This window comes from Geosmithia morbida (assembly GCF_012550715.1).
Source record: "Geosmithia morbida isolate 1262 chromosome Unknown scaffold_0, whole genome shotgun sequence".
Classification (NCBI taxonomy): domain Eukaryota; kingdom Fungi; phylum Ascomycota; class Sordariomycetes; order Hypocreales; family Bionectriaceae; genus Geosmithia; species Geosmithia morbida.
In genome coordinates this window covers 963,347-981,146 of record NW_023336187.1, presented here as the reverse complement: position 1 = coordinate 981,146, position 17,800 = coordinate 963,347, and the positions used below count along the sequence as shown (strand labels likewise).

General features: G+C 56.7%; 4 protein-coding genes across 4 annotated transcripts; 2 read left to right on the top strand and 2 right to left on the bottom strand.

Annotated features, from left to right (window-relative positions):
• Positions 1-110: 110 nt before the first annotated feature.
• On the top strand, positions 111-2,927 carry GMORB2_0318 (CLIP-associating protein 1/2; the record flags this gene model as incomplete). Its single annotated transcript, XM_035462304.1, has 1 exon — positions 111-2,927. One exon carries the CDS (start codon positions 111-113, stop codon positions 2,925-2,927), a length of 2,817 nt encoding a protein of 938 aa, XP_035325234.1.
• A 1,151-nt stretch (positions 2,928-4,078) lies between these two features.
• On the bottom strand, positions 4,079-7,728 carry GMORB2_0317 (uncharacterized protein; the record flags this gene model as incomplete). The annotated part of the gene is made up of 5 exons (XM_035462303.1): positions 4,079-4,225; positions 4,296-4,441; positions 4,499-7,399; positions 7,552-7,582; positions 7,648-7,728. The coding sequence occupies 5 exons, from the start codon at positions 7,726-7,728 to the stop codon at positions 4,079-4,081; spliced, it is 3,306 nt and encodes a 1,101-aa protein (XP_035325233.1).
• Positions 7,729-12,936: 5,208 nt separating this feature from the next.
• On the bottom strand, positions 12,937-13,710 carry GMORB2_0316 (uncharacterized protein; the record flags this gene model as incomplete). Its single annotated transcript, XM_035462302.1, has 2 exons — positions 12,937-13,484; positions 13,596-13,710. The coding sequence occupies 2 exons, from the start codon at positions 13,708-13,710 to the stop codon at positions 12,937-12,939; spliced, it is 663 nt and encodes a 220-aa protein (XP_035325232.1).
• A 1,290-nt stretch (positions 13,711-15,000) lies between these two features.
• GMORB2_0315 (uncharacterized protein) lies at positions 15,001-17,553 on the top strand (the record flags this gene model as incomplete). Its single annotated transcript, XM_035462301.1, has 1 exon — positions 15,001-17,553. The coding sequence occupies one exon, from the start codon at positions 15,001-15,003 to the stop codon at positions 17,551-17,553; it is 2,553 nt and encodes an 850-aa protein (XP_035325231.1).
• Between the last annotated feature and the right edge of the window lie 247 nt (positions 17,554-17,800).

Here is a 17,800-nt window from a genome sequence, read left to right as displayed (position 1 = left end):
AGAGAGAGAGAGAGAAGAGAGAGAGAGACGGAAAGCTGACAGTCGGCATGACGGAAATCTAGGCACACAAAGATCACGGCCTGCAGTTCCGCACCTACGTCCCCCTGCTCATGGACCTCCTCGAAGACGCCGACGGAATGGTGCGCGACCTTGCCAAGGCCACTGTTATCGAGCTCTTCAAGAACGCCCCCAACGGTGCCAAGTCGGACCTCAAGCGTCAGCTGAAGAACTTCAAGGTCCGGCCCGCCATCGAGCAGGCTATCGTCAAGTCCCTGACTCCGTCTACCTCGCGACCGGGGACCCCCGCCGACGCCCCGCCCGCGCGCTCCACCCTCGCCGTCAGCACGTCCTCCGCCGTGGAGCGTCCCGTCACCCCGGCCGCCGAACCTCCCCGGGCTGACAGTGTCGAGCCCCAGTACGTCAACACCCACCGAGAACTCGACGACATATTCAAGGAGATGGCCTGGTGGTTCGAGGGTAAGGAGACGGAACAGAACTGGAGCAAGCGCGAGGAGAGCGTGGGCACCCTCCGCCGACTCAACGCCGGCAACGCCCCGTCCGACTTCCTCGACACCTTCGTCCCTGGTCTGCGCGCTATGCTGGACGGCATCATCAAGGCCGTCACCTCGCTCAGGACCAGCCTCTCCAAGGAAGGCTGCTCCCTCGTCCAGGATCTGGCCATGACCCTCGGCCCGGCCATGGACCCCCTGGTGGAGCTTTTGATGCAGACCCTCATCAAACTGTGCGCCGCTACCAAGAAGATTGCCTCGCAGCAGGCCTGCCAGACGGTCGACATCATCATCTCCAACGTCTCGTACAACCAGCGCTTGATGCAGCATGTCTGGGCCGCCTGCCAGGACAAGAACGTCCAGCCTCGTACCTACGTCACCGGCTGGCTCAAGACGATACTCAAGAAGGAGGCCGGCCACCGTGCTCAGATGGAGCACTCGGGCGGCGTCGATCTCATGGAGAAGTGCATCAAAAAGTGTCTCGGCGACCCGAACCCTGCCGTCAGGGAGAAGATGCGGTCCACCTTCTGGGTCTACCACAGCGTGTGGCCCGCCCGCGCCGACGCCATCAAGGACAACCTCGACGCCACCGCCCAGAAGCTGCTCAACAAGGACCCCGGAAACCCCGACGCCGCCAGCAGTGGGGCGTCCACCGCTGCCCGGCCCGGCTCCAGCCTGTCCAAGAGCACCGCCAGCAGGCCCGGACTGCGCGAGGCCGTGTCGGCCCAGAAGAGGGCCATGATGGACGCCAAGAAGAAGCTCCCCGCTCGTCCCGGTTCGGCCATGGCCCAGATCTCGCCGGCTGTCAGCAAGACGTCCGACAGCAAGACGAACGACACCGCCACAACCAGCGCCGCGACGAAACCGTCAGCGAGAGCCCGCCCGGAGTCTGGCACCGTCTCCGTCAATGCCGGCGGCATGTCCATGGCTCCGGTGCGCCCCGCCAGGAGACGTCCTGAGATGGCGCCCCGCCCCGCTACCGCCGGCCCTTACTCGGTGCGTGACCAACCTTCCTCGATGGAGGCCGACAGCCCCTCCAACTTTGTCAGGCCGTCCAAGGCCGCCGTGCCTAAGCAGCCGGCGTCCAAGGACACCACGCCCAAGAGGACGGCGGCCCCGCGCACCAGGCCCGGACACCAGTCGCACGCCAGCGAGTCTAGTATCCCGTCACCTTCCACCGCGAGGTTCAGAGCTGCTGCTGCCGCCAGCGGCGTGTCTCCTAGGGGGAGTCCGGCCAAGCTCAAGACCGTACAGTCCGCTCCTGTGCCGAGAAGCCCTGCGAGGGCAGAGCAGAAGCAGCTGCAGGAAGAGGCGGTGGAGCCTCTCGAGCCGCCGATGTCACCGCCCGTGGCAGAGCCAGCCAGCCAAGAGGAGGGGAAACAGGAGCAGCAGCCGCCGGTCCAGCCAGGGAGGGAGACTACGCCCGTCGTGGCCGTGCTGGAGCTGGAGCCCGACTTCAAGCCCCAGCCACCTGCGGGCCCTCCCCTCAAGGTGTACGAGGACCCGTTTGTCGGGGAGCCCACGACGCCCAAACCAACGTTCACGGGCCCTGTGCTGGAAGACAAGCCGGTCAACGAGGACGCCGCGATCCTGCAGCAGCAGCAGCAGCAGCAGCAGAACGCGACACTCGCCGAGCCGGGGGCGGCGATGGAGTCGCCCGAGAAGACGAAGCAGAATCTGCGTCTCGTGGACAGCGGACTGGCTAAGATTGAGGCGCGGTCGCTCGAGGTGCACGGGTTCCGCAGGATGCAGAGTCTGCTGCGCGACAGCAAGATGGTGCTGGGCAACGCCAAGATGGAGAGGCTCCTGATGGGACTGTTCAGGTACCTGGAGGACCCGATGGAGGGCACGGCGTCGGACAAGTCGCAGGACGTCAAGGCGCAGATCCTGACGACGATAAAGCTCCTGCTGACGCGGGATCCGGAGAGCTTCCGCCCCCACGTGTCCGATTGCCTCGTGTCCCTGGTACGCACGCGCAGCGCATACGACGGCAGGTCCCACATCGTTAGCGGCCTCGAGGTCCTGTCGGCCGAGCTGGCGTCCTTGGGCGACGCGTGCGAGATCGTCGTGGTGCTGTGCTCCAAGCTGGCGGGCTACTCGGACTCCTCGCCCGAGGGTTGCCGCGCGCTGAGCATGGGTCTCCTGATCATCAAGTCTCTGCTCGACAAGGCTTCTGCCACTGCTCCGTCTACCCTCCCCCTCAACGAGGGCGACCTGTCTGCGCTGTCCACCCTGACGACGCGGTGCCTCGACTCGGCCGACTCCCGCGTGCGCATGGATGCCGTGCAGCTCTGCGTGGCGCTGCACACGTGCGTGGGTGAGGCTCGCTTCTGGGACGCCCTGTCGTCGGTCAAGGATGACCCCAAGAGCCTGATCACGTACTACATCGTCAAGAAGCAGCGCGAACAGCAGAAGTAGAATCCTGCTCCGCTCCGGGTATACAGGGCTCTGTATGCTGTTTTTCGAAAGGTCAGGGCTTCACTCACAACTGGTGCGCCCCCCTTCTCTTGATGTTCTCTCCCCCCCTTTCCACGATCTATCTCGTTCCTGTTTTTCTCTCTTCTTTGGCTCTTCTTGATACCTCTTCTTCTTCTTCTTTTTACTTCCGCGACAAAGAAAAGAGAAACAAGATAACACCTAGCGTCCAAGTATGTCCTCCTAGGCTTCACGTCCTGCGTCACATCTTTCCCCCCCTTTTCTTCGTCTTCTTCGTCCTGGGGGTCTTGAAAAAACACCCCCTCTATACATTATTCCAATTTTTTAATAATAGCCCTTTTTTTCCCCTATCATGTTTGGAGAGTGAGGAAAATGGAGTACAATGAAAAAAAAAAAAGTAATAATATTACCGTACAACACTTTTCATTCGTTCTATCTTCTACGCGTACTCCTTGTCTAAAATTTCATGGGCACTTGGTATGATTTCAGAATGTGATAAAAAAGAAAAAAGCAAGGGAACAGGAGAGAAGACAAAAAAGGGTTTCTTCAAATTCCATTTCAAAGAGAAGAAAAACAAATGTGATAAAAAAATCTGCTGCTGCTGCACAAAGGAAGGGAAATAGAAAGCGTTCGTAAAATTGGACATGTAAGAAATGTACCGATTGCAAGAAGTGAAGAGGTAAAAAAAAAACAAGGTTTCGAGCCTGAAATGTAAAAAAAATAAAAATAAAAATAAAAAAGAAGGTGCTTCCAAAACCCCTTCCCTAAGCCCCCTTTACAACCAAAGAAAGAAATGAGAAAGAGAAAAAAAAAAGAGAAAAAAAGAAAAACAAATCGTTGGGGGAAAAATGACGACGTTAAGACAGAGAATCTATTCCTGCCCTATCATATCCTCCTTGTTCTTTTTTTTTTGAACCCTCCAGGTTCTAAGTATTTTTGCTGTTGCTGCTGCAAATGGGGGAATATGTTTCCAATCAATCATGGCAAGGATGGAAAGGGGATAGAGAAGAAAAGTCCAGATGAGAAGAAGAGCATCGTCATTTTGTTTGGGGGGTTGAAGACGAGAAGGAAGGACGAAAGAAAGAGAAGAAAGAGAGAAAGAGAAGAAAGAGAAGAGATAGAGAAGATTTTTTTTAAGCCTCCGAGAAAATGACTCGACTATTCTCAATGACGAATTGGACAGCCAGATTCTTGGCATGCATATCCGTCATCTCACGCTCGATGCTTCGGTCGAACATGAGAGTAGGAGCGAATACCACGGCCAGATTCTTGGGAGTCATCTGGGATATGTCAGCGCTGGGTCCAGGCACATGAAGAGAGGAGTGAGCAGATTGATAGGGGGAAACGTACCAGGTTCTCACTCTGTCGCTGGGCCACGCGGTCGAGATGGAACATGAGGAACTCAAGACAGTCACGGTGCCTCTCTGGCAGAGTGGCAAACGTCCTGCGTAGGTGGTTGCAGCGTTCGGTCTCGTCGGCGACACCTACAATATCGCCTGTCAGTTCCGCTGAAGATGTGTGGTGGTGCGCAGGAGGTGCCTGGTCTGACATACCGTTCGATTCGAGCACCCTGTCATACACGTCGTACGTGAGGAGGGGAGTCGGAAGCTTTCGGAAGTACTGCTTGAGCACACTCGTGACAGCCGTGATGTCCATGTCCGGGTCGGAAATGTCAAAGTCCTCGTCCTTGTTGAACCCTTCCTTGATGGCGTTGACCTGCGAGTTGCCGCCGGTCTTGCGGTAGATGCCCTCCTGATTCATGCCGCGGAGCTCCACCTCCTCGATGCAGCGCGTCACCACGCTGGGGATCTGCCGGCGCTCAAAGTCGGCGCGCTCCGTCAGGTCGGACCCGAACAACGTCGTCGACGCGTCGGCGGTGGCAGGCGCCGTCGTCACGTTCATGGCCGAGGGCGACTTGGGCATCGTGTGCTTCTTGCTGAAGAAGCCGAAGCCCTGGCGGCCGTGCTCTCCGGGCTTCAGGGCCTGGTTGTTGTAGCCGTTGACGACGACGCCGCCGTGGATGTTGTTGGCGCTGTTGGACTGTGGCGTCTGACCCATGTTCAGCGGCGGCGCCTCGATGGCCGTCACCGTCGTGTTGTATGGCATGCCAATGTCGCCGCCCGACATGGTCGCAGGGATGCGCTCCCCGCGGTCGTTCTGCTGGAAGGCGACAACGGCCCTGTTAACGCCCTTGGCCACGTTCTGCGCCAAGCCCTTGGAGCCCTTCTTCCAGTTGAACTTCTTCACCTGGCCCTTGCGGACCTGCACCACAGTCGGGCCGGACTCGACGTAGCCGTCCTCGTCGGCTGCCACCAACGTCGGCCCCGTCGTCGTGCTCGACGAGTCCAGGTTGATGGACGATGCGGTGCCGTGCTTGCCCTCGCTGTAGATACCCAGGCCGTTGAGCGCCCTGGGATCGATGGAGCTGTTCTTGAAACGCTCCTGGAGCTGGTGCGTGAGGTCGTTGTTCATATCGGCGAGCTGCGCATTCTTAGACGACAGCTGCTCGAACTCGACCAGGGCCCGGTCCCTGTCGGCCAGCGCGTTGTTCTTCTCCTCCAGGAGCCTGTCGCGCTCCTCGTGGAGCTGCTCGATCTCCTCCGACAGGGACACCTGAACGCTCTCCAGTTTCTGGACAAACTCCTTGATGGCCGACTCCTCGAGCTGACGGGGGTCGAGGGGTGCCTTGGTGTCCTTGCCCTTCTCGACGTAGCCTGCCAGGACCTCGAGCTGGCGGATCATGATCTCCGTCTGCGTGTCGAGGACCGATACCGTCTTCCTCTTCTCAATCAGCTTCTTGTTGAGGTTCTTGAGGTCATGCTCCGAGTTGAACTGCCTCTCGAGGTCTGCCACGCGCTGCTCCGAACTTCTCAGCTGGCGTCTCAGGACAGCAGGATCCTCGTCTGGAGAGGTGGAGACCGGCGTCGCCATCTCGGGCACCTGGTCGCTCTCCTCATCCATGTCGACATCGGCCGTTCCAAGCTCGGGCCACTGGGCGGACACGGAGCTGCCGGCTGTATCGCTGACACTTCGGCTGTGGCCGCTTCGCGACGGGTGTGCAGCTGCTGACTCGACGCTGGCGGTGCGGCCGTGTCTGGTCGCGTTGGAGGCGCGCTTCATCATGAAGGACGACGTTTGGTCGGAGCCCATGATCCTAGCCATGTCTTCGTCCAGAGTGAAGTCACCCCCGCTGCTCCATCTAGGCAGCTTGGGCGACGTCTTGGGCTCCGACCCATCTGCGGCCTCCTTCTTATTGCTATTGCTGTTGGCGTTGTTGTTGGCGACAGGTGCGGCGGGTGCGGCCCGAGGTTGCATAAAGCTGCCAGAGTTACTCTGCTCAGCCATGACGGCCGCCGTGGGACTGTCCTTGGGTAGCTGCTTCCTCTGGATCGCCCTGGTATTTTCCGGTCGAGGTGTCGACTTTGACGTGGCCCCCCCCGACTCTCTACGGCTTTCCTGCGGTGTAGTGTCATCGCTCGTCTTCCGTGATTCGACCTGAGAGGAAGACGAGCTGTCGCTAGGTGATACGCCAGACTTCTTGACGGCCGAAACATCTTGAGACCTGTGATCGTCGGGCGACTGCTTCGACTTCTGGGAACCCTTGGATTGCTTCGAGAGGCTGCGCGTCAGTGACCCCGACTGTTTCAGGCTGTGGTCGGAATGCTGGCGGCCATTCTCTTGGAAGGCGATGTGAGGTGTCGAGGTGCGCGAATCGGAGCGCTTGTCGGCGAATGACGACTTGGGGAGCAGCTGCTCCTTTCGGGAAGAGTCTCCCATAGTGGCCGTGTGGCTCGGGGCTGGGCTCGGATCCAAGGCGACGGGGATGAAGAAGCCGTCGTCACCCGAGCTGTCGTTGCCGACGACGGTCGAGCCCTGGTCGTTGCGGGCGTGTGACAAGCCGAGGCCTTCGGACCTCTGCTGGCGTTCAGGGGATCTTGCCGATGGTCCCCTCGAGTCGGTGTGTCGGTGGCTGCCGCGAGGGCGTGGCGAGATGTCTGTAGGAGTGTCGGGCTCGGGATCGACCCTCTCGTCCGAGAAGGCGTTGTTGGGTATCACATTGGGGGGCAGTGCGGGAAGCGACTTTTCTGTGATGACTGGTAACTGGGCCGTCAAGTCTCGACTCTTGTTGGCCGCGGCAGCCTTGGACTTTTTCCGCCTTCTAGCCATTAGCGTCTCATGACATTGCATGCAAAAGATGCCCTGCGACGTCCTGGCATAGCGGAGGTTATCGATCTTGCGCTTGCAGTTGCGGCAGCGGAAGCATGTAGAGCAAAAGGCCTGGTCACCGGTGAGGATGGCCAGGTCTTCGATCTTGTTATTGCAGGCGCTGCAGGTGTATGTGCAATTGTTGCATATGAGGGAGCCGTCACCAAGGAGGAGGAGATTGGCATCCGAGTCGAGGAGGGTACCGCACGAGTTGCAGCGGAAGCAGTCGAGATGCCATCGGTTGCCAGCTAGGGACAGTTGTCAGCGGCATCCGTACGCGTCACGTCTGGACAGCATGCTGGGCACAGCGGCTCCGAGAATGCGACAGTGGCCAGAAGCAGCGGCGCGCTCCCACGCCTGGCGAAAAGATGCAGATGGGTAGAAGGTGTCATCAACATACCTAGCTCAAAGGCTTTTCCTTCCTCGAGAATCTAGCGGTGCAGTACGGTCAGCCATGACGATGAACAACACAGGCGGCGACGAGATGTCATTATACCTCTCCACATCCCTTGCAGGGGAACACATCTTCGTTATCGGTGAGCTGGCCGTCTAGGTATTCGTCGGTTACGGAGGACATGGCGGGCGAGTCACTCGTGCTCAGCACGCAGCGCCTCAGGAGAGACGAAGCCGACCGTGGGTGGTGGGGGGCTTAATTGCGGTGGCGGTGATGGTTGACGACAGGTGCGAGCGTCAAAGAGGCGACTAGGAGGATAGAGAAACGGTATCCGAGAGGGTGATCAGGGTGAGAAAGGGAACAAAGCGGCACTGGCAGGATAGCGAGAGAGGGAGCTATGCGGGCACCTGGCCTGTCATGCCTCTCTTTGTCTCTTTGCCGGAGGGGGGGCGGTCGGTAGTGGCGATCGGGCAGCAAAGAAGCGGTGTTTCGGGATCGTCGAGGTTACGTGGATTGGCCGAGGCAGCCGGAGATGACGAAGGAGAGGACGGGGGAGAAGGATGAGGGTTTGTAATATGGAACAAGCAGCGAAAAGGATACGAGCAATTATCACTAGATTGCAGCGACTGGAAACGAAGATTAGAGAGAGTGTGAACTCGGTGCCACCTGGAGGTGGTGTTGGCATCCAGTCGAGAGGAAAGCAGAGGCCACAGGGGGGGGGGGCTGGTTGGGTGGTAACCTGTAGGTTGCCAGGGGAGGCCGGGAGGGGGATTAGGGGATGTCGCGTTGTGTGGGCTAGCGGGCCGGCGGTTTGCAAATCACGGTAATAGTGGGCAGCAGCCACGGCCAAAAACGGTCCAGTATCATTTTGGAGTACGAGGTATGACTACTAATATTACCTGTAGTGAGAGTACATGCTACTACGTACGAATATTATTATTACTACTATTAGCACTGCTAGTCCTAGTGATTATTAGTGGCAGCGTTTAAGGGAGTATCGAGTGTTATTACGAGTATTACGAGTATTGCGAGTATTACCGTATTACCTCGACATTAGTACATATAGGCTATAGTACCTACATGTAGTGCTCGTAGTAGTGGTAGTAACGGAATATCCGGTTGATCTGGAGTCTAGTTTGGCCTAATCAGCAGCCAGAAAAAAAAATATGTAAACACCTTTTCCTACCAAACCTCATGCTCAATGTACCACAGCACAATGGTCTTTTTTATATATATAGTAGGATTAGCTGGGTAGGATAGGATCAATCTTGCTTACACACGCACACACACGCACACGCACGCACACACACGCACACACTATATATATATATAGTATGAAGAAGACTGTAAAATAGGGTATGAAGACGGGAAGAAAAAGTTACATCGAAGACGGTACGGGGCCACCTCAAAAATCCAGGTACCCTTCCCCTTATTAATATGTATAGGTACCTATTTGATTGCTGGATAGCAGAAGCTTGTTGCTCGATAGGTACCTTTGATCCGTACAGCGAGATGCTGCTAGAGGCACTGGAAGGTAGAGTACGCTAGCGCTGAGATTAATGGTGGTGATACGTTGTAATACGCTGTGATACGCTGTGACACGCCGTAATACTACCGGTAGCGGTCGCTGACCATGGAGAGGAACAGACACCACTGGCCGGTCGAGGTTACCTGAGCCTCTTTTTATCATCCACCACTCTCACATGCATCTCGCCGGCTCAAATAAGGGGGGGGGGGGAGTGTTACGAATGTTAATACTATTATTAGTTATTGACCAAACTTACCAGGTCATATTATTCCGTGAATGTACTCTCAGTTTAATCGCCTCTCTGTCACGGCCGGCATCTCCTGCGGTTCTAGTACTTACACGCGGTAACGGTGCTGCTAATGTTGGTATTGAGTAAAGTGCTCGTGAGTCGTCGTGTCTGTAAATCACCAGCGTGTCCAGCCGCTGCAAACTCCGGTTGTACCGCTCCGTATCCCCAGAGCCGTTGCCCCCCATCCTATGGCCCATCATCACCGGCCCTAAATGATGTTACGAGTATTAGATAACCTGGTCTCGGTTCAACCACTTGGGCGACAATGCCCGTCACTTGTATCCAAGTACGAATACAGGCGCGCGTACGCATCAGTAATGATGCTTCCTTATACCGTACATGTAGAAGGTCCGACGCCCCGTCGTGCCTTCCCTGTAATTATATATTCACTGCTTCTAATGCTGCTCCGTGCCACCATTCCGTAGGCAGGTGCGATGGGACTTGATACTCCGTGCAACTCTGGCAATCCTTCCTTCCTAAACTGCCAGCGTCGAAGGCTGGCAAAAATCATACACTGTGCAACCCTCCCTCCCGTCGGTTCTTTTTTCTCTACACCTCTCTCTACTCCTCTGTCCCTTCGCTCCCTCCGCTCCCTCCCTCTCCCCCTTCACCCCAGAGGTGAATCCGTTCTGCTGACTGACATACATACTTTCGGAGACTGGAATGCTCGTATGCTCCCTCCGACTCTAGCGTGCCATCATCCAGGGGTGAGGGGCTCCCGAGGCCCCAAAGCCACCCTCCTCAGTGGAGCTACAACGGTTGCGCCAGCCAGCCTTTCGGCCCTTGGCTCAGGGCTGACTCTTTGGATGGTCCTCGGCCTTCGAGGTGGGGACACGAGAGACAGCAACCCCTGCCACATCTTGTCCTGCGGCCTTGGACGTCCGACGCTCATTGCTCAACGGCGAGCCCGGTCGGAGGGAGCCTGGAAGGTGATGGGTCACAGAACCATACCAGCCAGCCAGATCCGACGACTCTGGTACCACTACGCTTGCCCATCCCCGGGCAACGACTTCAGGTACGAGAGACTACCAGAGGCTCTTTGCCAGAGGGTGGCCTGGACGAGGGTGATCATTGACTGCAACAAGTTTCTCATGCTTGCAAGGGGACCATGCACGAGTAGCAGTTGTACCTACCCGCTTGGCCTTGCTTGCTTGTGTACTTGCTCGCTCGTACTTACTCGCTCGCTTACGACGACATAGCAGCACGAGTACGAACTATCACCCTTCTCAGACAGCATGCTTCACACGGATTCTCCTGCTGAGACTAAACTTTTGTCGTTGATTATCTGTCTATTTGCAGTATTGGCTGATACAGCCCAGACAAGACTGCGCGTCGAGTGACACAGAAGACGTCTTGACCACCAACAAGATTCCAGCTCATCCTCTGCATCCTTATGCAACCTTCGCCGCCACGATGCACGAGTAACAAGTATTACATGGACCCGATGGACAGGGCAAGGTCAGGTCAGGTCCACTATGAGGATGCAGACCCGGGACATATTACATGACTATACCAATGAAGGCTACTTGGTCTTTCGTTTTGTGCGAACTCATAGCAGCACTCTGTTACTCTGGCACGGAGAACAGTTGACTACCATGTCGCTAGATACAACAGAAGCGCGCCTCACAATCACGGACATCTACCAAGGCAGTACGTAGTATTATTACATGTACAGATTGTGGGATTGATACTATCATGGACGGAATACTAATCTGTACAATGTACAACGTACTTTTAGTTGAGCTCTTCAATGCACGACCCATGACCTGCATGAGTGTCCTGTAGTCAATTCCCACCTTTTTGTTTCCTTTTCCCTGTCACCGACGCCATCTATGTGTACACGTCTCATATCCGAGAATAGCCAGCACTTCCACCATTACCACGTACCGAGCAACACAGAGAATCATGTGATGAGAAGCCTGCGCCCTCTGCTACTTTTCTCAGCTAACCTCGAACAGGTGCATTATGTGTTTTCCCCCATCGACTTCTATTCCGGAAAGCGGGTCCAGACCGAAGTTGATTTATAAAATCACGGTCACAGACTCACAGGAGCACGAGTACGAAGGCGGGTATCAACGACGACCAACGTACTGCCAGTCTGCCAGTCTGCTGCCACGCTGCCATGCTGCCATGCACACTGAGCCAACCCCGGTCTTTCTACCCCTGCACACTTGATGTGCGTGTGCCAGTGGGGACCCACCGTCCCTTGACCCCTTGTTTTGCAGGTGAAACAGCCGCGATACCTCGGGGTCCTGCCCATCACCCTCTCTACAAGAAGCTCTCCTCCGACGAAGCTAAAGCAGAGCCACTGTTTCACACCATTTTTGCCGGAGCCGGGGCGCGATTTGACCTCTCCCAAAACTTTCGACGCCCTGATTTCTCCGTCCCGACTGCCGTGGTCGAGACAATGTGACCATCAGATGTGAATGCCAGCAGGCCACACGATTCTTCCTTTGATAGTACTCAGGTTTCACTGGTGGTCCCCCGCAACATCCCTATCCGTACAGGTGTGGGCGCTCAACTTTACGAGCACCTACTGACATGGTGGTAGCATCGCACATACTTGACGCCTCTTGAAGCATACTATCAGTATCATTATTCGCTTATTGCCGTGTCTGCGCGCCGCATGCCTAGAAGAGGCGTTTTGCATATCAGGCAATATTCCATGCTAACGCAGCAGAACAGCAACGTAGCGCCTTGGCGACCGCATCAATGGCTCGACACCTCCGAGCTCTCCCTACTGCGAGCCTGTAGGCTCGACGTACAGGTCATGTACACTACTGCTGCTACTGCTGCTGCTACTGCTCCTACTGCTACTACTGCTACAAGGTTATAAGATATCCCCGCCTCGAAAAGCTGGAATCCACCGTGTCCTTTCTCGACTAGGAGGATCCTCTTTCGACCCAAGGTGGTTGAAACGTCGTTCTAAGACGGAGCGAATAGCGGTAGTCGAGATTGGTTGTGCATACCTCCTCCCTAGGACGCTGCCACGCACACGAAACACACTTGTATGCAGGATGGATACCGAAACCGAAGGACGATGGCCCAGGACACACACACGGTCCACATACGCTGTCATGTTCCTGCGAGATGATTGGGATTACTGCTCGTACCGGCATTGTACTGCTACCACTAGCAGCACTATACTCGTAAAGTCCAAGTGTTACTAGTAATACTACCTGCATCACTGTTCAATGGTGTGATGTCGACGGCCATTCAGGACGTCGGCTTGCCCCGTCGAGGATGAGGGGGAGGAGACAAGGGTAAGGGGAAATACACGCAATACCGCATGATGCAATGTACTCGGGGGGCGGGGAGGGGGAGTCTATTGAGCATGAGAAGAATAAGACGACCATCTACCCAGCCGAAAAGCAACCGGAAAAGAAGAAGAAGAAGAAGAAGAAAGATGATGATGACGACGACGACGCTAGAGGGTAAGAGAGAAGAAGAAGAAGAAGAAGGATAAAAGGCTTTTTTGTTTTGTTTTGGAAACACACACCGCTCTCCATTCTTCCCCATCCTTTGAGATGGGAGGGGAGTGAGCGATGGGAAAGAAGAAAGAGGTAGGAGAAGACTACTGCTCGCCGACGATCCTCTTCACCTTTTCGAGGAGAATGTTACTCTCCCTCCCGAGCTTCTTCTTGCCGTCAGGGCCGACAGTCTTGGCCATGGCACGACGGTACCTGTCCCTCTGGGCCATCTTCTGCTCCCGCTCCTCCCTGCGGCGCTGGATCTCCCGGGCGCGAGCCTCGGCCTCTGCGCGATGCTGGTCGGCCTTCTGGAGCTGCTTGTCGTAGTAGCCTGGACGACGGGTGCGGCGGCGCTGACCGTCGCTGTGGCCGCCACTGCGACCACCGCGACGGCCGGGAGCCTCTCCGTCATCATCGTCACCGTCATCGTGGCCGCCGCCCCTTGAGACGCCTGTCTGGGCGGCTTCTTCATCCTTGAGCATGAGTTGGCGGGTGGGGTGGAGGGCTGGGTCTGCTGCTGCTTGACCGTCGTCATGCTTGTCCCCGTCAGGCCTTTTCTCCTGCAGCTGTTGAGGCTGTTCTTGGGCTTTAATCTTGGCGTATTGCTTCTTGACCTTGGCCTTGTGGATCAGGTCCTTCTTAATCTTGGTGACTATTCAGAGTATGCGGGGGAAAGAAAGTGTGTGTTAGAGAGAAAAACAAAAGAAAAATCGGTCAAAGTGTTTGATGATGAGATGGATAGATATTGTGTGAATGAACGTACCCTTGCGACGCCACGGCCCGTCAGGGAGATTGTCCGGGCCGACGCGGAAACCCTTGCGAGGCTTCTTGGATTCTGGTGCCGGGCTGGAACCCCCCGGCGGACGTCTCGGTGCCATTGTTGTCTGTGATGTATGTGCTGTATCCTCTCTCGCGAGAGAGAGAGAGAGAATGTGTGTGTGTGTGTGTGTGTGTGATGGATGGCGAGAATATGAGTGTTGAAAATTTCGTCAGTGAGAGAGTTGGACCCTGGAACCGCTACCGGGTAGGTACCCGATTATAGGGACTGGAAGTGCCGAGATGTACGCTGTAAATACAGTTGACGATGTGGGGAAGTGATTGGTGGGCTTCTAGTGCACCAGCGTATTGGATGGGATGTAGGAACAATGAGCCATGTTGTAAGCCACGTACGTAGATTGTAGCGTATTCGGGTAACATGCATCGACCAAGCTTCTCTCTCTGAAAGTGGCACTTGGGAGGCATAATCCTGCCGACCCCTTTATCCATCTATTATATTGCGAGGAGCACAGAGCGGCAGGACGATGAGATCCAGGACCGCTCGTATACGTAATGCTAACGGCAGTATGGAGTAGATCAGGCTGATCAGCACACTCCGGTGGCGGGGGGCATATGCTCCTCAGTGGACTCAGTGGGACTCAGCTGGGGTCCAGCGGTGCCCAGACGTGGCGGCGGCGGCGGCGGCGGCGGCGTGTTTCTGCATGAGATGTCAACGTACGAGTGCCTAAACAGAATACTCAGTATCAATGTCAAAACTACTGTAGTATTCATCATCGGTATTGCATGATTGGGAGTATTGATACGAGCGGAATCGACTTTTAGTATTAGTCGTGGGTTCAGTAACAATACTGGGTAGGACGGCTGCAGTCGTACATACCAACTGTTACCACAACCCACACCGCCCTGACCGAACTCGGTCTCTGCTCCCGTGACGTCGTCGTTCCTTCTCTGGTGTCATATTATCGGATTCCCACCTTTTTCCCTTCATTTTCTTCTTCTTCCGTCTTTCGTCCCTTCCGACTCACCTCACTCTCTGTCTCACCACCTATTACTGTATATCTCTAGACCCTTGGTCGATCCGTCTGTTGGATGATCATATCACATATCACGCTGTAATATCTTGTTATATCCTACCGCCCATTCTATACCCTTGCGGCCCGTCGCCGTCTCGTTCCGCTGTCGCCGACATCGCCCGAACCTCGGTGATCAAGTAACAGACTTCCTCTGATACCTTTCTTTCTTTCCCTCTGCGAACAAGAAAAGAAAGAAGGGAAGGGAAGAGAACAGAAACGAAGAACGAGTCCTGAACCGAGGGCTTTTGATGATCTTTGTCAGAATCTTCTCATGCAGTCGGGACCGCAGCCCAGCTGTGGTTCCAGCTCTTGTGCATAATGCCCATCTTCCAGTATGATCTTGACCACCACCCGGACTTCGTGCCTCTCATAATCGGCCCGCCTTCTACCTCGTCCCTCCGACGTTTCTCGGATGAGAGTCTGCGTACTGGTCTATGCGAAGGATCCGTCCCCGACAGTCCTCACGGCAGCCCGGCCCCGGAAAAGAACAGAAGTGACGATGACGATGGCACCACCTCTAGCCGTCAGCTTCTCATTGAGCGGCTCAAGAGAGGCCAGGGCCCAACTTGGATCCCCTCACCTCACGGACGTGAGACTCACTGGCACACGTCTCCCGAAAAGAATGAGACTGACGTGTTCTCGGAGCACGAGCCCGTCTCTGATCGTGGAGACGACCGTTATGACCGTGAACCCTTCTCCACGGTCTCCCCCACACCATGCGAGAGCACCAGCCTCCTCCCGGCCGCCCATTCGATACCCCGGAAGACCCAGGGGCGGGAACGGTCTGAGGAGAGGCTTCATGAGGGACTTTCCATCGAGCGCCCGCGATCTGCCCTGCACACCGGCGACTTCACCAGCGCCGAATCCGGACGGCCGGATCACCACGGGTACCAGCCCATGCAGCCTGCGTCTCTGTCCGGGAACCCCTTCATGGTCACATCGCCACCGAGAGACTTTGCTCCCATCCACCGCAGACCCTACGCATCTCGGAGCTCGCTTAACTCGCTGCTCTTCGGCGCGCCGCCGCCGCCCCTATCGCCGTCCCTGTCCTCCAGCCTCGCGTATCGGCCGCCGACGAGCCCCCTGGCACAATCGCTGACCAACGACGACGACACGGCCATGCTGGGCATCGACTACTTCGACGGCGATCTAGGGAGACACCATCACTACGATTTTGGGACGCCGCAGTCGTCGTCGCCCTCTGTATGGCCAATTATGCACTCATCCGAGACGCCTTCGTCGCAGTCCCGACACAGGCGCATGGGCTCTCTTCCCTCCCAGGCTCACCAGCCCATGAGGCCGCTGCACTCGACACCTGGGTCTCTACAAGCCAGTGACTCGCCGATATCATTCTCGTCAGCCTCGAAGATGTCACGCCGCCAGTCGCTCGGGTCCGACATAACGCCTATCCAGCACGCGTCCATGGTGGGCTCCTACGAGGAGAGCATCCTCCGTGGCCGGATGTCGACGACACCCTCGAAACCGCTCGAGTTCATGGCCCAGATCGGCGTCCTGGGCATGGGAGACAGCAAGGCGCGCCTCAGGTGCCCGCCGCACGTCACGCTACCCTTCGGCGCCGTCTACTACAGCTACGGCGGCGCCTCGCACGGACGCTCCCAGACAGACGACGGCCCCAGCCCCTACGTCGGCCAGGTGGATCTGGAGAATGGGCTGCCGAATCTGGAGGGCGAAGGCCGATCGCGTAGGAAGGCCCAAAGCCGTTACGCAGACCGCCGGGTCACCACCGAGGGCCAGGTGGACGGCAATGATGGGCGGCGGCAGCAGCAGCAACAACAACAGCAACAGCAACAGCAGCAGCAGCAGGCTAGAAGGGTGACATCAGCACCCAAGGTGTCGTCGCGGCCGTCGGCCTCGGGGCCACGGGCCCCGCCGGGCGGCAGCTACCGGATCCCGGAAAGGGGCCAGGTGCAGATCATCATCAAGAACCAGAACAAGACGGCGGTGAAGCTGTTCCTGGTTCCCTACGACCTGGCGGGCATGGAACCCGGCACCAAGACCTTCATCCGCCAACGGTGCTACTCGGCTGGGCCCATCCTAGACGGCATCCCCAAGTCGGCGGGGCGTGCCGACGACCCGGCCGAGAAGCCCACGCTGCGCTACCTGATCCACCTGCACATATGCTGTCCCTCGCGGGCGCGGTACTACCTGTACAAGAGCATCCGCGTCGTCTTCGCCAACCGCGTCCCCGACGGCAAGGAGAAGCTCCGCAGCGAGATGACCATGCCGGAACCGCGCTTCACACCCTACAAGCCCGTCAGGGTCATGCAGCCCTTCGCCGCTGCCGCTGCCGCTGCTCCTACCCCTACCCCTACCCCTACCCCTGCCGCTGCCCTTACCCCTCCCACGGGACCCGGCACCGCCTCTCTCGTGGCCGAAAAGGCCCTCCGGAGACGCAGCGCCGGCTTCCCACTCACCACGCCGTCGTCCCATCCCTCCACAAGAGGCATATTACACTCTTCCGACGGACTTGGGATAATACGCCACTACGTCTCGTCTGCCGCTGCTACTGCTGCCGCTCCCACTGCCAACAGCGATATAAACACGGTAGATCCTATTCCACTGCATCTCCCTCCGCGGAAACGCATCGACAGCGACGGCAGCAGCATCGCGGAACATGACGAGCACAGCTCACCACCCGACAGTGCCTGGCTGCAGGAGGGAGCCCCGGCGCCACGGGACATGCGCGGCTATGTCGATCTGGGCAGTCCCCGCGAACCATCCCGCCTCTCCCCGTCCGACGTGTCGAGTGGTTCTGCCGAGGGTCTGTTGACCCAACGATTCCGGTCTATAGGTGTGAGTGGCGGCAAGACGTCCTCTGATGGCAGTGACATGCCACCTCCAAGTATATAGTTATTATTTTTTCAAAATCTCTTGATCTAAAACACCTATATCCATTCGTCATTCCTCTTTCTTTTCTTCCCCCGTAGTTGAACATTATGATTGTAGATTCAGACCAAGACATAGAAGAGCAAGAATGAGAGAATCAAATCATCTAAAATGTTTTATATCCAGTATTCTCCTTTCAAAAAAGAAGGGGAAAAAAAGACTGACAAGGCAAACAACTACTACTCTACTCCGTACAAAGTCTCTCTTTTTT